Below are 25,930 nucleotides of genomic sequence, written 5' to 3'. Positions count from 1 at the left end.
TGTTCTGAATCCAATTCTTCATTTGAGTTGCACAATGGGCAGTTAGGGGACTTAGCCTATATATTCCAATTCTATGCAGGTGTTTGGCCAAACAGTCATGGCCTGTTGCCCATCTAAATGCCCCTATAGATGATTTGCATGCCTTCTGAATGGAATTTGTTGTTGTAGTTGTTTTCTAATGCCAGGCGTTTGACAATAAAGTCATTTGACCTCTTGCACTCCAATATTTTTCAAAGATATTGACATGGTCAGTCACTGAAGCACAGATTTTGAGGTGTTCCGAATCCATTTCTTGATTTGAGTTGCACAATGGGCAGTTAGGTAAGTGATATATTCTAATTCTATGCAGATGCTTGGCCAAACAATCATGGCCTGTTGCCAATCTATATGCAGCTATAGACGATTTGTGTGCCTTCAGAATGGAATTTGTTGTTGTAGTTGTTTTCTAATGCCAGGCATTTGATAATAAACTCATTTGACCTCTTGCACTCCAATATTTTTCAAAGATATTGTCATGGTCAGCCACTGAAGCACAGATTTTGAGGTGTTCTAAATTCATTTCTTGATTTGAGGTGCACAATGAGCAGTTAGGGGACTGATGTATTCCAATTCTATGCAGATGCTTGGCCAAACAACATTTGCCAATCTAAATGCAGCTGTATGCATATTTCGCACACTGAAGAAACTTAAAAAATAATTTAAAAAATAGCATTTCTTTTTATTATTATTGAATCAATCCCTTTAACACTAACAGAAAATACTTTGCATCATTAATTAAATTCATAATTTAATATCATTTGACTGTGAGGGGGAGACGGCACTGCCTTCTTGATTACACAAAGGCAGTTGTTGTGGGAAAGAGAAATAACCACTATCTGCTGGTGCTGCTCACTGGAAGTAGTTGGTCCTGAAGCTATGCATACATCTTTGCCAGATGTCACAAATATGTAATGCTGAATGATCAATATGTAGAAATGTTCATGTATATTTAAAAAAAGAAAATTTTCATTTTTTATTTGTAAGAAAGAATCATTTTTTTCGTGCAAATCCTCCATGAAACCTATTTTTTGTTGAAGATGTCGTGATTATGAAATAATTTCGTGAATTCATATCGATTTAGCGAAAATTCGCACATAAACATTAAAACTTGATGCTATGCAGTTTGACTATGGAAAACGATAAACTAAAACTTGTTAAGAAAATACAACCCAGAAATGAATAATTCAAATAAATCTTCTCCTGTAAAATTTTATTCCCTACACTTGCGATGTTGTTTTATTTGGAATCTCAATTTATTATCAAGGCATATCTTACTCTGAATTGTGGTTTTCCTTCTGAAGATTAAAGTTTTAGATTTCCGATTAGATATTTCTATTTTGTCTTGATTTCAAGTCTCATGAAAAGAAGTGCCAAAAGAGTTGTCATTTCATAATTCAGTAGAGTTTGACAGAACAGGCTTTAAAGTCATTTTAGACACTTTTACATGGTCGTAAGAATCGATGTAAACATACGCAAAATGTGTATGGAAAATTTAAAACATATTTTAAACGGTTCAAAATCAATAATGTAAATGAATCCACATGTAAATGCGAGGAGAGCGACTGGACTATTCATCACCTCCTATTTGATTGGCCAAATTTCGAAAGAACTCGCCCGTTATTACTGTCACATGTCATCTCATGTTCTGGGCAATTTGAAAAACCCCTGTGTTTTATGTTCAAAAAGAAATGCTGTTCAAGAGAATTTAAAAAATTCATATCACATATTCACAATTCACTGTAAATAGATAGTTGATGTGTTTCTGCCATAATAAGAGAAGTTGTAGTTAATGCAATTAGAAAGGGTATATGAATATGTTAATTTTGTTTGTATATATTTTCAGGTTCTATTTTTTTTATCATTAATCTAACATGCCACAGAGCAAAACAGGCTGCAATAAAAGGAAATACTACTACTATTAATACTTACTTACTTACAAATGGCTTTTAAGGAACCCGAAGGTTCATTGCCGCCCTCACATAAGCCCGCCATCAGTCCCTATCCTGTGCAAGATTAATCCAGTCTCTATCATCATACCCCACCTCCCTCAAATCCATTTTAATATTATCCTCCCATCTACGTCTCGGCCTCCCTAAAGGTCTTTTTCCCTCCGGTCTCCCAACTAACACTCTATATGCATTTCTGGATTCGTCCATACGTGCTACATGCCCTGCCCATCTCAAACGTCTGGATTTAATGTTCCTAATTATGTCAGGTGAAGAATACAATGCGTGCAGTTCTGTGTTGTGTAACTTTCTCCATTCTCCTGTAACTTCATCCCGCTTAGCCCCAAATATTTTCCTAAGCACCTTATTCTCAAACACCCTTAACCTATGTTCCTCTCTCAGAGTGAGAGTCCAAGTTTCACAACCATACAGAACAACCGGTAATATAACTGTTTTATAAATTCTAACTTTCAGATTTTTTGACAGCAGACTGGATGATAAAAGCTTCTCAACCGAATAATAACAGGCATTTCCCATATTTATTCTGCGTTTAATTTCCTCCCGAATGTCATTTATATTTGTTACTGTTGCTCCAAGATATTTTAATTTTTCCACCTCTTCGAAGGATAAATCTCCAATTTTTATATTTCCATTTCGTACAATATTCTGGTCACGAGACATAATCATATACTTTGTCTTTTCGGGATTTACTTCCAAACCGATCACTTTACTTGCTTCAAGTAAATACTAATAATCACAATAATAATAGCTATAATGTCACTGTTTCATATCATATATGTTTTTATGTAATTTCCCTTTTTATTTGTCTTTGCTGTGTATTGTATATAATATGTCCATGTCTTATGTGTTGAACATGCACTTGTAAGTCATGTCTATTTCATGTCATTTTTATGTCATATACGTTCTTAAAAGTAATATGTATATTTCTACGAAATGCTTACTTATTATTATTATTATTATTATTATTTTTAAGTAACAAGTCTGTGTGTGATATGTCCTGGGAAAGTACTGTATGTAATATGTCTGCATTTCATGTCGTCGCCTGAATGCAAGAACTAGGTAACTCGAAATTTGCGTTTTTTAGTTATCTCTTTTATAGCATAGCAAAAATCGCATAAAATGTAATCCAAGACCTAGGTAACTTATCGAACGATACCAGCGACATCTATTTTCCAATATAACAAATAGGTAAAAGAAAACGAGACATATTCCTTAGTGCAATAAATAAGTAAATAGGCAATTTATTATTTTAATGTACCGAAGTACATATGATATTTCCATGCAGATATTCTGCGTCATCATACGATGAAAGAGTAATGGAACGGAGAAAAATTCTCTCCGGCGCCGGGATTTGAACCCGGGTTTTCAGCTCTACGTGCTGATGCTTTATCCACTAAGCCACACCGGATACAACTCCGACGCCGGACAGAATCGTCTCAGATTAAGTTCCAACTCTTGGGTTCCCTCTAGTGGCCGTCCTCTGCACTACGTCGTAGATGTCTATGAACGCAGGACCGAAGTCCACACATGTGCTGAGGTGCACTCGATATGAGTGACTAGTTGGCCGGGATCCGACGGAATAAGCGCAGTCTTAAATCACGAGTGATTTACGCATATCATATTTATTATTTTAATGTACCGAAGTACATATGATATTTCCATGCAGATATTCTGCGTCATCATACGATGAAAGAGTAATGGAACGGAGAAAAATTCTCTCCGGCGCCGGGATTTGAACCCGGGTTTTCAGCTCTACGTGCTGATGCTTTATCCACTAAGCCACGCCGGATACAACTCCGACGCCGGATAGAATCGTCTCAGAATAAGCTCCAACTCTTGGGTTCCCTCTAGTGGCCGCCCTCTGCACTACATCATAGATGTCTATGAACGCAGGACCGAGGGAACCCAAGAGTTGGAGCTTAATCTGAGACGATTCTATCCGGCGTCGGAGTTGTATCTGGCGTGGCTTAGTGGATAAAGCATCAGCACGTAGAGCTGAAAACCCGGGTTCAAATCCCGGCGCCGGAAAGAATTTTTCTCAGCTCCATCACTCTTTCATCATGTGATGACGCAGAATATCTGCATGGAAATATCATATGTACTTCGGTACATCAATATATATATGATATGCGTAATAAATCACTTTGTGATATAAGACAGCGCCCATACCGTTGGATCCCGGCCAATCAGTCACTCATCTGAGTGCACCTCAACACATATATGGACTTCGGTCCTGCGTTCATAGACATCTATGATGTAGTGCAGAGGGCGGCCACCAGAGGGAACCCCAGAGATGGAGCTTAATCTGAGACGATTCTAAAAACGGCATCGGGATTGTATCCGGCGTGGCTTAGTGGATAAAGCATCAGCACGTAGAGCTGAAAACCCGGGTTCAAATCCCGGCGCCGGAGAGAATTTTTCTCCGCTCCACCACTCTTTCATTATATCTTTGTATTTGTATAATATAAATATGATTTTCATTGTCATGCACATTTAATGTAATATGTGTATTTTATGTCATAATTATGTATATATTTTATGTAACTATTTGTACAGGGCTATAATATGTATGATTTAATTACAGCCCTAATATACCTTCGGGTAAAATAGGGTTCTATAAACTTGGAAATTCAATAATAATAATAATGTGTATACATACAATGTCACTCAGGAAAACAAAAGACTTGTACTGAACTTTGCTAAGAGCAATGCAAGAATGATTGCTTTGACAGCTTACCTGGGAGAAGTTTGGCACGCTGGCTGTTTTCCTCATCAACGGTTGTCCCTGAGCTTGCAACAGCTCCTTAACAGCTACACTCTGCCTTAATCGATCCAGGGTCAAAATGCTCTCAACTGCACTGACACCTCGAGTGTATTTTTCTGTAACATAAACAAGCAGAATCTGAATTGCAATGTCATCAATAAAACCTTTTCAGGACTCGTAATTTCTTCTACACCAATACAGAACAGAACCATTTTATTAATTAGAGGACCTTCCAGAAAGTAAATTTCCCAGGGGTCATTTACAGAAATAAAACCCAATTTCATGGAAAAACTTACTGCAACAGATACAGCAATTGTTAAGCTATTTTTCAACATATTCCCCATTTGCCATATTGTGGAATCAACTTTTATATCCCTGTGTCGTAGGTGTCTGCTGCTTGGGATCAGAACCAGTGTGTGAGAGCCGTCTGCACCTCTCTGTTGATCCCACAGTATGACAAATGTTTAAATTCCAGTGGGAAATGGGTCATTTGCAGAATATGTATAACAAATGACGTCCATCAATTCTTATTGCATTTATAACGATAGAGTTATAAATTCCTAACAGTGAGTAGTTTCAATACTAATGTAGTAAACGTTACAAGAATTATTTCCTTCATGTGAAATATTTCACGAGAATAAAATAAAATTCTCATAGTAACACCTAAAATGCTGTGTCCATACTAGTTAAATTTTTAAAATGGAGCATGATTATGTCCAGATAAAGGTTTGTTTAATAATGTAATTGAGAAAAAAATCAAAGAAACATTTGATATTATCAAAACTTATTCATTTATGTCTGAGTTTATATTTCCTTAAATATTATTGCATAATTACTCTAGTCCAGTAAGTCAGTCAGGTCTGTTACACCATTCTGTTCCTATGGATACACAGTTGAAAAAGAAATTCCACAGATGTCAGCACAAGCCAAGATGATGCACAAAGAGTCATTTTGAATGTACTGCTATGTTCACTCATTTTGATTTGGCGACTTTGTGTGTCATACTCTTGCTTTATGTTTTAGTCTAAGCGTGCATTTTTACTCTTCAGATCTGTTTGTGTTGTGTTTTCCACAAATAACAACATATAAAGTCAAGATCAAGAGGACATAATAGTGCACGTGTGCAGTAGTTAAGTTGCTATTTTGAAGATTTTTAAGCAAAAAAATTTTAGGTTAGCACATGCTTGTTTGCTTTGTCAAGTCTGTTACCTGTCAGATCTGTTACTCCATCATGTCTGTTACATCGTTCAAAACAGTGCTGTAAAGCAAGGTGAGTGTATAGTGGCTGATTACTATGGCAGAGACATTGCACTGTATTAATACATGCAGAATATGCACTAAATAGTACTTTAATTTTGACGTTCTCAATCGTCCATTTGTTATACAAATTTTGCAAATGACCCAAATATGTTGAAAAATGGCTCAACAAATGCTGTACCTGTTCCAATAAATCTTTCCATGAAATTGTGTTTTAATTCTGGTAATGGTCCCAGGAAAAATTACTTTCTTGATGCGCCTCATATTACTGGAAAGAACTTCCTTTCTATTTATTTAAAAATCGAATTCTAATCATTTATAATTTTTGTCCCATTTAAGATTTGCACTGATGTTATGGCATTGTTAGCAGAAGAGATGATACTAAGGGATATGATACTGGAGCTAAATGACATTTGTGAGCAGTATGTGATGAAGATGAATGCAAACAAGACGAAGATGCTGGTTATCGGAAGAAAAATAAAGATAAACGTGGGAATTCGAAATGAGACAGTGGAATAAGTGGAGAGCTTCAAATACTTGGGTGCACTATAAGTAGCAACATGAGCTGCTGCCAGGAAGTCAAAAAGAAGATAGTGATGGACAAGAAAGCTTTTAATAGAATAAGAAGCATCTTCTGCAGACCTCTGGAAAAAGAACTAAGGAAGAGATGATGCAGTAAAGAGAAATGACTGGAATCATTTGAAATGCAGATATGGAGAAAAATGGTGCACGTGATATCTATCCATCCATCCATCCATCCATCATCTTTTCAAGTAGAGAGTATAAATAGGCAATGGAATACTTTATTAAAGAATAAAAATCTAATTCCAGAATGTCCACGAATGAAAGCTGTGGTTCTTTTTCGATCATATATGGGACATGATTGTCTGGCTACTTTTTTATATAAAATAAATATTTTTCCTACTCCTAATTGTTTACTTTGTAAAGAAGATAATACTATAATGGTTATGACACACCTCTAGAACTGTAAGAATTTAACAGCTACAGATCTGTCATTAGTCATTACGACACTGGGAAGCAGGAAGGCAAATGGAAGAATTCCAGTATGCCGAACATAGCAACAAACCAATCAAGCATATTCATTCTCAAAACAACGCAAAAAATTAATATCAATTATGATTATCAGATATGAATTTAACGACTGACCTATGTAAGTTTCACCATCACTTAACGATGAATCTTCTCCAGATGCGGCAATCTGGGCTAAGGACTCTCTGTCTTCCAATTCTTCACTTGCCTGAATAAAAACAGTGAAGAGAATTAGCCACACACTCAAAGTTTCTATGATGCACACATGTACGCATGTTCCACATATGCACATGTATTCATATTTATTCAGTCCTTGAACATTACAAAATACAATGGACTTTGTCAAATGGATAAAATGTAAAAACTTCAAAAACTTAAACCTTTAAAAGTACTATTAAAATTGTTTTTAAAGTTATGTGCCTCAGGTTTTCATGTGGTTTTGGACTGTCAGTGGTCAGAGGTCTACTTGAACAGAAATGCCCACAGTCAAGGTTTCTGTAAGATGTTATGTGACTTCAGATCAATGACGAAGGTCCAAACCATGCCGAAACGAGACTGTACAGAAACCCAAGGTACACGACCTATTTTTTAAACAATTTTAATACTTTCAAAATGTTCACATTTTATCAACAAGTGTTATAAAGTGAACTGTACGAAAAATTTGACAAATGGAGTTAAATATAAGATAGCACGCGCATTTTACAACACAGATTATAGATTACACCATATTCAAAATCGATAGCAACTTCGACTCAGCATTTCTTTTGCAGCCCAGTGTACTAGTATATTGTAAAACTCATGTATTTCAACTAGACTGTGACTATAATTAAGACTTTGTAATACTATTAAGATTTTTTGACTTGTTCCAGATTCTAGCTGTGAAGCAATGTACGAATATTATGGATTGTAAATAAATGCAATAGAATACTAACCTTAGGAATGTTGGAAACAACTTCATACGTCACACCACACTGCGTCAGACAGTCAGACCTGACTATCTTTCTCCGAATCCTGTCTGTGATGCTCTGTCTCTTGTAAATATTGAGACTTAACCGCTTCCTGAGTACGAGATCCATTGTTGCGGGATGAGAGAGACGGACTGTTGTTTTCAATATTAGGTACACACGTTCATTTGCTGTAGGGGTGAGAGGAGAAATAAGATATACAACATCACCCTAATCACATGGTATACATAATACTTTGGTTGTACTATAAGCAGTAACATGAGCTGTTGCCAGGAAGTCAAAAGGAGGATAGCAATGACAAAGGAAGCTTTTAACAGAAAAAGAAGCAGCTTCTGCGGACCTCTGGAAAAAGAACTAAGGAAAAGCCTAGTAAAGTGCTTTGTGTAGAATGTGCCATTGCATGAGGCAGAAACATGGACATTACGACGAAGTGAAGAGAAGCGACTAGAAGCATTCGAAATGTGGATATGGAGAAGAATGGAGTGTGTGAAATGCACAGACAGAATAAGAAATGAAGCTGTGTTGGAAAGAATGGCTGAAGAAAGAATGATGCTGAAATTGATCAGGAAGAGAAAAGAAATTGGCTAGGTCACTGGCCTACTGAAGGATGCACTGGAAGGAATTGTGAACAGGAGAAGAGTTCGGGGCAGAAGAAGATATCAGATGATAGACGACATTAATGGATCAATGAGGAGACAAAGAGGAAGGCAGAAAATAGGAAAGACTGGAGAATGCTGGGTTTGCAGTGAAAGACTTGCAGAACACTATGAATGAAAGAATGAATGAATGACTTATAAATGATATTTGAACACTCAGCTGACCTTCAGTGACCCTGTTCAAGTAGATACTATCGTGTATAGAGGAATCCCAGGCTGCAACTGCACACACGTCTTTCTCTAGATGCCTTATGATCGGCAAATTGTAGAACTTGTTACCGTGCTCTTTAGGCAGGATTGAATTCAGTCCTGTTACAGACACTTCATCACCAGATTGATGTGTTGACAGATCATCAGCTGAAACAGTACATTTACATTGTTTACTAATTTCTGAAAAGTAATGGACAAAATCATCAATATTACTGTTGTCATACATATAATGATATACAGTAAAACCTCGATAAGACGCGCCCGCTTATTACGCTATCCCATGTAATATGCTTTTCTTGTCCGGTCCCTGCACATTTCATATATAAAGCCTTTATAAAATACCCCGTTTGTTGCACTCAAGTCCGCATAATACGCTGTTTTTGTGGAATATTTTCCATATAATTTTCAGCAATGTACTGTAACAGCAATCAAACATCTTTGTCACTGAACTCACTGGTGTCATTAACCTGAAAAGTATTGGTATTCGACCCTTTACCTGCACATTTAAACCTTCATACTTCATACCTTAGTATACCCCACCCTCGTGTTACGCTCTCTTATTAGACTCTTTACCTGCGCGCTTAAAGCCTACATACAGTTACAATACCTCACCCTCTTACTAACCCTCTCTCGGCCGTAATAAAATTCTGGAAATTTTTGCTGGGCAGTTTGTTGTCCTTTTGTGTATTGAAGTGTCTGTGAATGTCATTACAATGACAATGAGTGTTAAACAAAAAGCCATTTCTGTGTCAGAAAAATTGGAAATCTTACGAAAGTACGATGAGAACAGTACTCTTATTCAGAAACAACTCTCTGATTCATCAGGAAGCCCATCATTGATATTAAGAACGATAATAAAAAACCGCGACTCAATCACTACAGTTGCGACGTCGTTGGGACGATGTAATCGCAGAAACTGAAGTGTGGTAAACATGAGGACTTGGAGAACACGCACACGGCAAACAACTATAAGTGATTTTTTTTCCGAAAGAATTAAGTACAGTACATATTGTAAATGTACAGTACAGTAATTACATAATAGAGTAATACTATATTACCTTTCATGGATCATGTATTTCAATAAAGAAAAATGCTAACAGATACTGTATATAAGTCAAAATTAGTATACCAGCCTAATACGCAGTCCCGGTTAATACACGGTTTACATCCGGTCTCTTGAACAGCGTCTTATCGGGGTTTTACTGTAGTTATAGTGTAGTACTACTGCACAATAATTCTTGAAGAGATTGATAAGGATCTGACAGCAATTACAACAATGAAAAGTAAAAATGAGACTGCTCAACTGACTTAAAAAAATTCTGGGGACAAGAACCAGCAATCCCTATCCCTTTGATCACAACAAACAATGTTACCCGACATCACATGTACAAAATTTACAAAACGATTGGTAAACACCATCTGCTCTTGACAAGAAAAGACTGCTATAACAACACCCTCAGTAAGGATAGCCATAGATTCCCTATATTTAACGCAAAAAACAAACTTTAATTCTATTTTTTATTTATTTAATATACTTTGACTTGAAATTAAATAAAGAAGTACCAACTATACTTTTTATACAAAATAATTTTTACATTTATAATTACAAGCTAACATTGATTTAAATAGATTTACAAAACCTCTAATGGCAATTACATTAATATTCTCATTATAGAAATATATATATATATATATTACTTACTTACTTACAAATGGCTTTTAAGGAACCCGAAGGTTCATTGCCGCCCTCACATAAGCCCGCCAGCGGTCCCTATCCTGTGCAAGATTAATCCAGTCTCTATCATCATACCCCACCTCCCTCAAATCCATTTTAATATTATCCTCCCATCTACGTCTCGGCCTCCCTAAAGGTCTTTTTCCCTCCGGTCTCCCAACTAACACTCTATATGCATTTCTGGATTCGCCCATACGTGCTACATGCCCTGCCCATCTCAAACGTCTGGATTTAATGTTCCTAATTATGTCAGGTGAAGAATACAATGCGTGCAGTTCTGCGTTGTGTAACTTTCTCCATTCTCCTGTAACTTCATCCCTCTTAGCCCCAAATATTTTCCTTAGCACCTTATTCTCAAACACCCTGAACCTATGTTCCTCTCTCAGAGTGAGAGTCCAAGTTTCACAACCATACAGAACAACCGGTAATATAACTGTTTTATAAATTCTAACTTTCAGATTTTTGGACAGCAGACTGGATGATAAGAGCTTCTCAACCGAATAATAACACGCATTTCCCATATTTATTCTGCGTTTGATTTCCTCCCGAGTGTCATTTATATTTGTTACTGTTGCTCCAAGATATTTGAATTTTTCCACCTCTTCGAAGGATAAATCTCCAATTTTTATATTTCCACTTCGTACTATATTCTGGTCACGACACATAATCATATACTTTGTCTTTTCGGGATTTACTTCCAAACCGATCGCTCTACTTGCTTCAAGTAACATTTCCGTGTTTTCCCTAATCGTTTGTGTATTTTCTCCTAACATATTCACGTCATCCGCATAGACAAGAAGCTGATGTAACCCGTTCAATTCCAAACCCTGTCTGTTATCCTGAACTTTCCTAATGGCATATTCTAGAGCGAAGTTAAAAAGTAAAGGTGATAGTGCATCTCCCTGCTTTAGCCCGCAGTGAATTGGAAAAGCATCAGATAGAAACTGACCTATACGGACTCTGCTGTATGTTTCACTGAGACACATTTTAATTAATCGAACTAGTTTGTTGGGAATACCAAATTCAATAAGAATATCATATAATACTTTCCTCTTAACCGAGTCATAAATATATATATATATATATATATATATTTTTTTTTTTCTCCCTGTAACATAGTTCTAGTAAGCTTATATTAAATTAATTTTCATCATTTTACTAGCTATCTCAAATCTCAAATTAATTATAATTGATTGAATTAAATTAGCTCATAAATTAAGTTACTACTTTACCTTATAGGTTTATCTAAATTTTAATAAATATGTAGTCTACTAGTAGTTAAAACTTAACTGAAGAATATTGCTGGAGAACCTTTCACGTGTAGTGTAAATATTCGTAATTTAAATATGTATTGTATTGATTAAAACTGTTTGAGTGGAAGAGAAGGCCTTATGGCCTTAACTCTGCCAGCGAAAATAAAACATTATTACTGCCACCAGATGAATTTTATTCTCTGCAAAGGAACGGATGACCTCACTATAGTTCACAGACTGCTTTATATCTATGTACAGCACAGAGAGTGAGTTAAGCCTGTTTTGTTCTGTGTAGATCTTAAATAAATAATTCTTTACTCTCTTTAGTGCTGAAAATAACCGTTCTGCCAAACAATTTGACTTTGGTATACACAACAGCATCTGGAGCACTTTTCCCACATTTGGATTAATGTCCAAAAAGCCTTTTTCCAGGATATACTTGTATAGCTCCAGTGATGATAACCCCTTTCCCCCTGTAGCCTCAGCCTCAGGGGGTTCGATCAATCAGAATACATGGTAGTGTTTACAATATTCGAGAACATTTCCTAATCGAAAATTCTAGAATACAGGTCCATGACATTCTGAAACATTCTTGAATGTTCCAATGTCTCCCAAGTGTTCTTGGACATTCGTCTTCCATAGTGTTCTTGAACATTCGACACCTTTCCAGAGTTTTCCAGGGCTTTCAATAACTTTCTATATGCATGCAATATCGAAATATCTACATAGACTTTCGAGAATGTTCCTGTACTGCTGTACCACCATTCACTAATCAGTCCACACCTGTGCAGTAACTGTCAGCGCGTCTGGCCGCAAAACCAGGTGGCCCAGGTTCGAATCCCAGTCGGGGCAAGTTACCTGGTTGAGGTTTTTTTTCCGGGGTTTTCCCTCAACCCAATACGAGCAAATGCTGGGTAACTTTCGGTGCTGGACCCCGGACTCATTTCACCGGCATTATCACCTTCATTTCATTCAGACGCTAAATAACCTAAATGTTGATACAGCGTCGTAAAATAACCCAATAAAATTAAATTAAATTCACTAAACATTTCCACAAGATAGAATATTGACTGAAAATGGCAAAAATTTCACCTGTCACCCCCCTTAAAGATAAACATATATATATTTTTTTTTTACTAGTTATCTGTTAAATATAAAATAGTTTTCATTATATGAAAACTTGAAGTTAAAAAAATATATTTTGAAAAAAAAAAATAAAATTTTTAGATATTTGGAAAAAAAAATTAAGAAAAATAACAAACACGAATAACAGCAATTCTATTGTATTTAACAGACAGATAAATTATTTTATTTTAGTAGGCTATTTTATGATGCTTTATCAACATTTCAGGTTATTTAGCATCTGAATGAGATGAAGGTGATTATGCCAGTGAAATGAGTCTGGGGTCCAGCACCTAAAGTTACCCAGCATATGCTCATATTGGGTTGAGGGAAAAACCCCGGAAAAAACCTCAACCAGGTAACTTGTCCCGACTGGGAATCGAACCCGGGCCACCTGGTTTCGCAGCCAGATGCGCTAGCCGTTACTCCACAGGTGTGGACGACAGATAAAGGTAGCAACAATGTTGCCGTATAGTTTCAACTTCCTAACTTTAATAGTTTAAAAGTTGAGCATACCAAAACTTTGGAAATTTAACATTATCAAGATAGGAGGTATCCAGTTCCCTTAAGTTGTACAAGCTGGGAGATATGGATAAATATGACATATCTTTAAGTTCTGTACTCTTTAATAAAGACTGTTTATTTCCTATCTTTATTGTTATGGAGATAGTCACCTACTACTTTGGGCCATCTGCAGGTAAGTTTATTATCTATCCCACTACCTTTTCGTTTTGCAGAGAGCTTGATAAATGATTGCTACTCACCATTGAGATCAAGGAACAAGACTGGTACATGAGGCTCCATCCCTGGAGGAGGATCCCAGTCAGCTGGTGCTCCAGGAATTCCAGAGCCAGCTGATGGCACCAGAACGGCATTGCGCTCTTCTGTAAGGCTTACCCACTGATCCACAAGGCTCTGCTCTCGTTCTAGATCCTGCTCAGATTTCGCTGTAAAGCAAGAGACACAAAGAACGTCAGACAAGCACAACATCCTACAAAGTGCGATGTAGCATTCATATTTATTATTTTTGGTTCACACTAATCTTCATTCCACACAAGAAGACTCTGCACGTGTCTGAAGCCCTTCCTATTGACTGCAGGACAAAGAACCTCTTTATGTCGCCTAGAACACGATGTTAAGTTGTTCCTTGTGTCAAAGGACAACCAGTTTCATATTTTCGAAGTCTTAATGAGAAATGTGCTATTCTTTCAACATGAGAAGGAAATACGACATTTGAAGCAGTCGGAAAACTAATAAAGGCTGTCAAGAAAGAATGTGATTTGTAGGTGCGGTCAAGCATAAAGGTCTCGAAACAGTTCCCAACCACATCACATCCACTCAGCTATACTCGGTGGCATTTTTAACATCTAGTGCCTATAAATCTGGTCCGCAACACTGCTGTGATAACGATTCTTACATTGCTTGTTGATCAGCCTTTGTATCTGCTGGTCAAGATACTGTCTTCGCCTCTTCAACGCATCACTCCACTTCTCTCTTAATACTGCCAAATCTTCCTCCTGGTATGAATCCAATGGTTTCTGTAGTCTCGACCTGCAAGTTATTAAGTAAACAAGTGAGTGAGTGAGTAAATAAATAAATAAATAAATAAATAAGTGAGTGAGTGAGAGTAAATAAATAAGTAAATAAATAAATAAATAAAAATAAATAAATAAATAAATAAATAAATAAATAAATAAATAAATGAGTGAGTGAGAGTAAATAAATAAATAAATAAATAAGTAAGTAAATAAATAAATAAATAAATAAATAAATAAATAAATAAATAAATAAATAAATAAGTGAGTGAGAATAAACAAATAAATAAATATATAAATAAATAAATAGGTGAGTGAGTGAGAGAGAGAGTAAATAAATAAATAAATGAGTGAGCGAGAGTAAATAAATAAATAAATAAATAAATGAGTGAGAATAAACAAATAAATAATAAATAAGTGAGTGAGTGAGAGTAAATAAATAAATAAATAAATAAATAAATAAATGAGTGAGTGAGTGAGTGAGTGAGAGAGTAAATAAATAAATAAGTAAATAAGTAAGTAAATAAATAAATAAATAAATAAATAAGTAAATAAGTAAGTAAATAAATAAATAAATAAGTGAGTGAGTGAGAATAAACAAATAAATAAATAGGTGAGTGAGTGACTGAGTGAGTGAGAGAGAGAGTAAATAAATAAATAAATGAGTGAGCGAGAGTAAATAAATAAATAAATAAATAAATAAATGAGTGAGAATAAACAAATAAATAATAAATAAGTGAGTGAGTGAGTGAGAGTAAATAAATAAATAAATGAGTGAGTGAGTGAGAGAGAGAGTAAATAAATAAGTAAATAAATAAATAAATAAGTAACTAAGTAAGTAAATAAATAAATAAGTAAATAAGTAAATAAATAAATAAATAAATAAATAAATAAATAAATAAGTGAGTGAGTGAGAATAAACAAATAAATAAATAAATAGGTGAGTGACTGAGTGAGTGAGAGAGAGAGTAAATAAATAAATAAATGAGTGAGCGAGAGTAAATAAATAAATAAATAAATGAGTGAGTGAGAATAAACAAATAAATAATAAATAAGTGAGTGAGTGAGAGTAAATAAATAAATAAATAAATGAGTGAGTGAGAGAGAGTAAATAAATAAATAAATAAATAAATAAATGAGTGAGCGAGAGTAAATAAATAAATAAATAAATAAATAAATAAATAAATGAGTGAGTGAGAATAAACAAATAAATAATAAATAAGTGAGTGAGAGTAAATAAATAAATAAATAAATGAGTGAGCGAGAGTAAATAAATAAATAAATAAATAAATAAATGAGTGAGTGAGAATAAACAAATAAATAATAAATAAGTGAGTGAGAGAGTAAATAAATAAATAAATAAATAAATGAGTGAGTGAGAGAGAGTAAATAAATAAATAAATAAGTGAGTGAGAATAAACAAACAAATAAATAAATAGGTGAGTGAGTGAGAGAGAGAGTAAATAAATAAATAAATGAGTGAGCGAGAGTAAATAAATAAATAAATAAATAAATGAGTGAGAATAAACAAATAAATAATAAATAAATGAGTGAGTGAGAGTAAATAAATAAATAAATAAATAAATGAGTGAGTGAGTGAGAGAGAGTAAATAAATAAGTAAATAAATAAATAAATAAATAAATGAGTGAGTGAGAATAAACAAATAAATAATAAATAAGTGAGTGAGTGAGAGTAAATAAATAAATAAATAAATGAGTGAGCGAGAGTAAATAAATAAATAAATAAATAAATAAATAAATGAGTGAGTGAGAATAAACAAATAAATAATAAATAAGTGAGTGAGTGAGAGTAAATAAATAAATAAATAAATGAGTGAGTGAGTGAGAGTAAATAAATAAATAAGTGAGTGAGTGAGAATAAACAAATAAATAAATAAATAGGTGAGTGAGTGAGAGAGAGAGAGTAAATAAATAAATAAATGAGTGAGCGAGAGTAAATAAATAAATAAATAAATAAATAAATGAATGAGTGAGAATAAACAAATAAATAATAAATAAGTGAGTGAGTGAGAGTAAATAAATAAATAAATAAATAAATAAATAAATAAATGAGTGAGTGAGTGAGTGAGTGAGAGAGAGTAAATAAATAAATAAATAAATAAATAAATAAATAAATAAATAAATGAGTGAGTGAGAATAAACAAATAAATAATAAATAAGTGAGTGAGTGAGAGTAAATAAATAAATAAATGAGTGAGTGAGTGAGTGAGTGAGTGAGTGAGAGTAAATAAATAAATAAATAAATAAATGAGTGAGCGAGAGTAAATAAATAAGTAAATAAATAAATGAGTGAGTGAGAGTAAATAAATAAATAAATGAGTGAGTGAGTGAGAGAGAGTAAATAAATAAATAAATAAATGAGAGTAAATAAATAAATAAATAAATGAGTGAGTGAGTGAGAATAAACGAATAAATAATAAATAAGTGAGTGAGTGAGAGAGAGAGTAAATAAATAAATAAGTGAGTGAGAGTAAATAAATAAATAAATAAATGAGTAACTGAGTGAGAGTAAATAAATAAATAAATAAAGAAATGAGTGAGTGAGAGTAAATAAATATATAAATAAATGAGTGAGTGAGAATAAATAAATAAATAAATAAATGAGTGAGTGAGTGAGAGTAAATAAATAAATAAATGAGTGAGTGAGTGAGAATGAATGAATGAATGAATGAATGAATGAATAAATAAATAAATAAATAAATAAATAAATAAATAAATAAATAAATATTCAATATTTGCAAAATTCCTTTCTTTTCAATATACTGTAGCTAATTTATACATGAAGACCTTGTTTCACGATAATAACCAGAAGTTTTGGACAGGAGAAATGGCATCATGGTAGATGATGCTTGGACAGGGCAAGACTACATGGTTAGATGAAGCACAGCAAGCAAGAAGATTCGGAACCAGTTAGAGGGCACTAATCCTTTGAAGGATAAGCGAATCTTGACCAACATAACCACTATTTTGCACAGCTCTAGTAAGGATAACAACGAGAATGACGTAACCATATGAGTAATGGTGACGACAGAGGTGACAGAAATTACGAGGATATGCATCATGACATTATGATCTGCATATCTGTTGCTTGTTGGCACTCACTTTCGAAGATATACCAACAGTACATTACAGGTTACCATACAGGAGTACATAACACTACATCACTTGAGAAATTAATTTCACAACCCACTGAAATTCCAACTTACCTGACAGAAACGCTTCCAACTGCAATACTGACGATAGACTGACAAATGATGGGGAGTGTCCCCGAGTTTTGTACTGGTTTCACGCGCACCTGGATCCTCCTTTGCTGACCTTGACGCAGCTGGTAAATTCCTCCAGTCAGAATGTCAGGTTTCGTACTAACTTCCACGGCTGAATATTCACCTTGCTCATTGAGTTCTTGGATCTCCACCCACAGCTGGATCTTCCGTGTCAACTCACTCCACCTGTGAAATAAAAGTGCAGCTTTGTGACTGCATCTGCTATGTCACTCTCCAAGACTTGCAATTCCAAAAAACGATAATAACTTTTAAATAACTTTCAGATTCGAAAAAATGGATACATACAATCTGAAGAATGAACTAACACAAAACTTTTTTTAAGTGTACTAAAATATCGTTATTTCAGGATTTCAGGACACTCATCTGTCTGCCAGAGATCTTGTTTTGGCTAAAAAGATCGTTATTTCAACTCACCTGTCTGCCAGAGATCGCGCTTTGGCTAACTGTTGTTGCTCCACTTCCCACCCATCTTTGGACTTCGTGAAGCCTGCACATCTGTGACCCCAGACTTCAATTGAGAGAGCTCCCTCTGTAAAAAATATACTGATATAAACCATATTGTAATCTTCAAATTTCCAGTTTCCATGTTCATGAGAAACACTGCAGTGCGCTGTTTTATTTTGTTACTATCTCACGCCATGCGGCTCACAAGACAGTTGTAAAAGAATCCCTTGGACAATCAATAATCTGTACCTACCACCATTCCATACCAAGTCAGGCTTAATGAAAAATCCTACTAAAACTATGGGTTAACAGGGAAATGGGTTTTATTATTTAAGAGACAAGTTTCTGATTATGTTTGGAGGAAAATTAAAAGAGGGAACATATTTGTGTTTGCACATCCTTTTCAATTAAAATGGGTATTTAGAATGCTTGATATCGCAAGATTTCTCTATGGAACTATAGAGAACAGGAGGAAAGTATTATTTTAGAAAAATATGCAACTTGATTTCCCAGGAAAACGGTAAATTTTGTATCAAAGAGCAAAAAGAAGTAGTGCCAAAACATAGATTCTTAGGTTATGATTTATTCATACACGAATTTCATACTTATTTTGGCGTTAGTATTCCGAACAGTAGTGGCTGGTGGTCAAAATAATGAGTGTGCTACAATCTCTATATCGGCCTACTGTATACACTTATATGTATTTATCTTAATTTGAGACTCGCCTAGTGACGAAATATGAAGTCCATACGACGTTCCTTCCTACTGCAGAACTTGCCATTTACCCTGGTATTAAACCCCTCCATCTACTATCATACTCTTTTCTATTGACAGTATTGCAAGAGCAGTGAGGCGATCCTGGGACATAGTGTTCCTTAAAAACGTTTTTACGAGTTTTAAGCAAGAAAAACATCTTTCTGGCTCAGCAGTGGTCATTGGTGTTGTAACCAAAATATTTAACAACTTCGTTACTTCACGGAATGGATCCTGTGAATTGTTGGAGGCTATGTTATGTATTGTAACAATTGAACAGCCATCTATATTCCGGAAGTCGGGTCTTCCGTATAAAACTCCAAGTTGTGTCTTTAACACTCTTTTGTTCAGTATAGTATAGCTGTTGACAGCAACTTCAAGTACGCGTTCAGGAAAATTATGCGAAAAATTGTCAAAAAATTTGCTGTTTAACAATTTTGTTGCGTCTAGGTAGCTTAAAGACTGGAAACGATAAGTATTTTCCTGAATTATACGGTCATATACTTCCTTGACTTCAATTTTCTGGGATTCCATTTTCCGTCGCTTGCTGACTGATTCAAGAGGAACCTCAAAAAGCTGGTAGATGGCAGCAGCAATCGGACACTTGAATTACCAAATACATTGTACATAGTTCCGAGTTCTTCCACAAACAAGCATTCTTTCGTTTTACTCTTTACTTTTGCAATCTCCAAGCTGTGTTGTGCTGAAGCTGACTACAGCACTTTCCCGCGTAAAAATAGCCAATCAGAGCAGTGATTTCAGCTTCACACATGCGCATTAAATGTCTACATTCTCATGTAGAGTTTTGAGTAGCACATTGTACCCCCTGAGGCACCAAAGAGCTAAGAGCGAAGACTAAACACTCTATAACGCGTCATGAACATAACCACAGGAAATTGTCAAATGACAGATCAAATACTATGGTGTTGCAAATACATTATATGAGCAAAAAATTATCATTGTGCTGTAGCACTGTAGCACATAAGGACGGGCCGCCCCTGATTCCGAATTGCAGGGATGGATAGTCAATGGTTCGTACATTTTTCGACATCCAAAGGAAGTGAAATACAAAGTGAAACATTCATCTCAACATGCTCAAAATGGAGATTTTGTACTTACTTCCTTCTGATTTCTGAGATAAGAAATGACGGAATATTTTGGATATCAAATTCAGAGCATACAATTAATAAATACCACCTACATTTATTTCGAGGCAAGACAAAAAGTTAAAATTTGTTGTTCAGCCTAACGTTGGGACAGCTCACCTGAACAGTGTTCCAAAAACTCTTCCGTTACAGGAACTTCAAAATCGTGTGTGTGATCAAATTTAAAGGTCATAGAATCACGTCCAGAAGAGCACGTTACTGGGAACTCTGGATTGACAACAGGTGGCACTGCAATGCTGTCTGGATGGTTCCAAAATGAATACTGGCAGAATACAAAATTGGACAATGAAAGTGGTAGGCCTGATGCCTGCTTGATGGTTACCTGTAAAAAACACAAACATATGGATAATAACAACATTACTCAATTGCACGCATCTTTCAAGACTTACACTCCAGAAATATCTGCTCAAACAATTCTACGCAAGGTGTTTGTACTCTGTCGCACCCTACACACTACACAAACTGTAGTAAACACGTCAGTTGAGTTACAAGGTTAACTAATTGAATGTTAGTACCTTCATAAATACGGGCTCGAAATGGACGTTTTCATGCCTGGAGTATCAGCTGGAAGACCTCAAGGAAAAAGGCTTTTGGGAAAGCTGATACGGAGATGGGAGGATAATATTAACCCTCCTGCTATCAAGGTTTATTACAACTTACTAATATCAAGGGGATAATACAATTACCCCATTAAACTCATATACTAATCTTCGTTAAAAATTTAGGATATTTAACAATTTATGTATTATTGACTGTAGATGTCCAGAAAATATAAATATGTAAAATAATCGTCCTATTTTTAAAAATACAGACTGGTTCAAAAGTCCCATTCCATACTGCTGAAAGCATATACCAAAATTAAAAAAACTTTAGATATGTTACTGGTGACACTACAAGATAACATACCGGTATACTTACTTACTGGCTTTTAAGGAACCCGGAGGTTCATTGCCGCCCTCACATAAGCCCGCCATTGGTCCCTATCCTGAGCAAGATTAATCCAGTCTCTACCATCATATCCCACCTCCCTCAAATCCATTTTAATATTATCTTCCCATCTACGTCTCAGCCTCTCCAAAGGTCTTCTTCCCTCCGGCCTCCCAACTAACACACTATATGCATTTCTGGATTCGCCCATACATGCTACATGCCCTGCCCATCTCAGACATCTGGATTTAATGTTCCTAATTATATCAGGTAAAGAATACAATGCATGCAGTTCTGTGTTGTGTAACTTTCTCCATTCTCCTGTAACTTCATCCCTCTTATCCCCAAATATTTTCCTAGGCACCTTATTCTCAAACACACCCTTAACCTCTGTTCCTCTCTCAAAGTGAGAGTTCAAGTTTCACAACCATATAGAACAACCGGTAATATAACTGTTGTATAAATTCTAACTTTAAGATTTTTTGACATACCGGCATGCAGCAAATTTAAACTTGTCTCACTTCCATTTCAAGACAAACTCTTCAAAGCTATATAGTTTTGTCACAACACAGCTTATATGCTATGAATGTCAAAGCACTATAAAATTAATTGGAAAGCATGTCAGTTATTTGTTGAAATTTAAATATTGGAATTCAACCTATAAAATCATGAACATCTTCAAAAGATTTGTTTATAAAAAATAAATTATAAAAAAATCTATAAAACTTCTAAAAATGAATGAATAAAAATTTAAATTCAATAAAACAAAATTCAGTTCTTTGTTGAAATTCAAATATTAGAACACCACCTATACTACAATGGCTAACTCGAAAAAAAAGGGTCCACTAATAATTATTTCTAACAAAATCGCTTTTAGAATAACCATAACACACAGGAATAAAAAAAAAAATTTGGAAACCAAAGATCATGACAATATAAATAATAATATGAATAATGACATAAATAACATGAAAGAAAATAACTTGGAACTAAATTCATAAATGAAGAAAATTAAGCTTCAGATTGAATTTAATATTCTGGACTTTTCATGACAGATTACCAAAGGGGTAACAAGATCATTCCACATGAATAAAGCGAATTACTTCTTAAAGTAGATTAATTATTTATGTTATTCTAATTTGAAACTGTTAGTAGATATATAACAGACAAGAGATTAAAAAAATTAAGATGGAAAAAATGGAAACAATGCTCAAAAATCATTATTGGGGTAATCCTATTACCTCCCTTAGTAGCAGGAGGGTTAAAGTGGATTTGAAGGAGGTGGGATATGATGCTAGGAACTGGATTAATCTTGCTCAGGATAGGGACCGATGATGGGCTTATGTGAGGGCAGTAATGAGCCTCCGGGTTGTCTGAAAGCTATTTTATAAGTATGTAATACATCTGGCTCTGACTGAATTTGAGTTTGATAATTTTGAACATGCCGTAAACAGGAGAGGGACACCAACAAGGGCTCACACTTACCCTGACTGCAACTTGACTGGATCCCTGGGCCGCATCATCATCTTCTCGTCCACTGTCCCCTGAACTTTCTGATGCAGCCTCACACATTCTATCCTGCGGGAAAGTGCCTGCCACTCGACTGACTTCCACCTGAAGAGAAAAGTGAAGGATTTCAAATTTAAAACTACACTAACTCACAGTTAATACCACAGGCAAGGCAAATGAATTCCCCTCCCTCACCCCAACAACATTTATATCAATAAGAAAACATACAATTATTTTAGTTGGTTAATTACAAGTTGGTGAGATCTAATCTTTAAAAAATAATAATAGTAATAATAATAGTAATAATTTATTTAATCTGACAGGATTAAGGCCAGAAGGCCTTCTCTTCCATCCTACCAGATAGCACATATAAATACAAAAAAGAAATACAAACACTGATGAAAATAATACAAATTAAGGTATATGTACACCCACAAAACGCAAAAAATGATGAAAAATTAGAATTTTCAAAATATAACTATTTTAATAGAGAATTTTCTCCCGTTTAATTTGATATAAGAATTTTCGATTTATGCCTTATGGTTTTTCAGATAAGTCCCATTTTCCAAAATTCTGCGTCATCAGCCACGGTCACTTCTATGAAGATCACTCCAAAAATAATGGACAACATTTTTTATTCTAAACCTTTGCAATTTATGGAGGTCATAGATACATCCTTCCCCCTTGTATTCAAGTTTAATTTAACCTCTTTGTTATGAAAGTACACTTACCTGTAACCTGCCAGCCACCTCTCCTTGCTGACTGATGATGGGTGTGTGATAATCGAGCCGGACGTCATGAAACAGCACTTCAAGGAATATGTTGGCGACACCAATTAAATTGTGATTTTCCTGAGATTCATAAAAGGGGTCAAATCCTTTCTGAGGCGCTTCATCCTAGCAAGGGAAAATACACCTATGAAAACGTGTTTCACTGCAATTTTAAAATTGTCTCTGTAGTTAAAAAAAAATAATAATAAAAAAAAGAATTATAGTACTTTAAAATGGATCTGTTGGTTTGTTTCGTATAAATAAGTGACTAGAAATTATATAGTAATCACTAGAATATAAAGGCGTATTACTGATAACAATAAACAAAAATAATAGTATTTACAGAATAAGAATTATAAAAAATGGTGACTTACACAACTGGCTTGTTCTGATTTCATAAGATTTAGATTAGTTTAAAACTGATCTCCGCAGAATTTTCTCGATCTAGCAACACTCTTGTTTTCCTTTTGATTCATGACTGTATTTTTTTAATGAGACCTGATACGACTCATTCTCAAGAGATGCTCTTGCCATTTTTATCTGCATTCTGTAATTACTAATTATATCTAAAACTTTGTGTTGTACTAGTAGACTATATTGCAAATCTCGTCTGTATATATTTCATCTAGACTGTGACTATAAATTAAGACTTTATAATAGTATTAAGTTTTTTGACTTGTTCCATATTCTAGCTGTAAGCAATGTATGAATACCGTGGAATGTTAATAAATACAACACAATACAATACAATTGATTTCATTAAACTTGTCTGTGAAGAAAAACAAGAGCAATTGTACCTGAAAACCCAATCTATAAAATTTGAAAACTATCTTATAAAAAGTTTGTTTACTGTGAATTTCTTCTAAATTTCACAAATGATGGAAACCAGAAAACTGAGAAAATCATACCTAAAAGAGCTATTATCAAATTTATATAATGCATTCAGAAAGGACTCGCATACAAAAATAGATACCTATAAAAACATAGTTCCTGACAGCTAGTGAAACAAATATATGCAGGCTGAAGTTAAAAATAAAGAATATCTATTTCCTCAGACTACTGCTTAAGTTACATCAAATTGTACAAGCAGTACGCCCTTCAAAACTCATGATCACCAAATCTTAATAACTAAGTTTTAAAATTTAAATTTCTAACTACAGAAGAAAACAATACAGAGCAGGTAAAATGTTATTAGCCACTCACCTTCATAGGCAGGTTCTTCTCCCTCTTTTCTTCATAGAGATCACGCATGTCAATTAATTTATTTTCCAGTTTCTCCATAGACCAGACTTGACTTCCCAGACCTTTCCTCTTTACGAGGATTGCAGGCTCACTCACAAATGCACCACGCTGAAACAATGTTATTAATTTTATTCTAGAGAGAATATAATTGAAATGATAGCCGTCCAAATCTTGGATTTAAAATATCGGCATCCTAATCAATCCAAATGAACAAAAAAGAAAATGTAAATTAATGTTAAAAAAATACATAATGAAATTTAAAAAAAAAGAATATTCTGCAACAAGATTTGGTAGCTATCAAAACGATAAAAATTTATTGAAAATAAATAATATACATTGAATATTATAAAGATGAATAGAGATGGTGATTGATGATGTTCAATGAAGATTTTAAAATGGTTGATGCAATTGTCTGAAGAGTCTTATCAGGAACCTTTAATTTTCTGAGGATCTCCAATGTAAATTTGGGAATTGTTCCTCGCGCACCAAACATAAGTCCATTGACATTCCAATCTTGAATATTATATTTATGACTGAGATCATCACAGCATGGAAGGTAAATAACGCATTTCTCTTCATGTACTTGCTTTGGTTGATCTTCATTAATTTCGAACATTACAGTGGGGTCAAGAATGAGACCAGTTTTTTTATCTCGGTCAATTATTATGATGTCAGCACGCCGTGTAGATCCTTCTGTAGAAAGACATTGAACTTCCTCATATACTTCGTATTCACCATGTTCCCTTAATCTGTTAGCAATTATTGAGCGGACTGTGTTATGTCTGTCAATTCACAGTAATTCGCCCTGAGGGCAGAAACCTAGCACGTGGGGTAACGTTTCATGCTCATTGCATCTCCTGCAATGGGTATTGCTAAGGCTTCTATCTAACTGCGATAACATTGGTGCTCATTTTAATGGCCTAGATTCTACATGAACTCCTTTCATAACTTAAAGCATATAGAAATTAGTTTTAAATTTTCTTCTGCAATTTTGGAATGAAACAATAATGATTACTTATAAACTTGTCTCAATTTGACAAAGACTCAAAGCACTTAATTTCAGTATCTGACATAATCAGGGAAATGGTCAAGCTGTTAAGCTTCTGGTTGACTTGGAGTCGTCATAATGGTACTGAAAAGCTCTGTAGCAAATTATCAAAATTGATATTCCTCTTAAAGGGGTTAAAAAGTGTATTGTTTCAAATACTTTAACCAGTGTTTACTATGGCTTCTTCTACAGCTCCTTAAGTTATGAAATTTT

General features: G+C 34.5%; 1 protein-coding gene across 4 annotated transcripts in view; it reads right to left on the bottom strand.

Annotated features, from left to right (window-relative positions):
• Khc-73 (Kinesin heavy chain 73) overlaps positions 1–25,930 on the bottom strand; it is a 734,708-nt gene that overhangs the window by 70,604 nt on the left and 638,174 nt on the right. For all 4 annotated transcript variants that reach the window (XM_069822453.1, XM_069822454.1, XM_069822455.1 and 1 more), the window contains exons 15-26: positions 24,631–24,777; positions 23,389–23,553; positions 22,634–22,762; positions 20,321–20,543; positions 18,273–18,387; positions 17,781–18,023; positions 14,436–14,569; positions 13,783–13,965; positions 8,864–9,055; positions 8,010–8,212; positions 7,195–7,285; positions 4,744–4,886 (exon numbers count right to left, since the gene is read on the bottom strand). In XM_069822453.1, the coding sequence (XP_069678554.1) occupies positions 4,744–4,886; positions 7,195–7,285; positions 8,010–8,212; positions 8,864–9,055; positions 13,783–13,965; positions 14,436–14,569; positions 17,781–18,023; positions 18,273–18,387; positions 20,321–20,543; positions 22,634–22,762; positions 23,389–23,553; positions 24,631–24,777 (1,968 nt within the window). The remainder of the gene's footprint in view (positions 1–4,743; positions 4,887–7,194; positions 7,286–8,009; positions 8,213–8,863; positions 9,056–13,782; positions 13,966–14,435; positions 14,570–17,780; positions 18,024–18,272; positions 18,388–20,320; positions 20,544–22,633; positions 22,763–23,388; positions 23,554–24,630; positions 24,778–25,930) is intronic.

The sequence above is a fragment of the Periplaneta americana genome, chromosome 3 (genome assembly GCF_040183065.1).
Source record: "Periplaneta americana isolate PAMFEO1 chromosome 3, P.americana_PAMFEO1_priV1, whole genome shotgun sequence".
NCBI classification, from domain to species: Eukaryota; Metazoa; Arthropoda; class Insecta; order Blattodea; family Blattidae; genus Periplaneta; species Periplaneta americana.
This window is presented reverse-complemented; position numbering and strand designations above follow the sequence as displayed.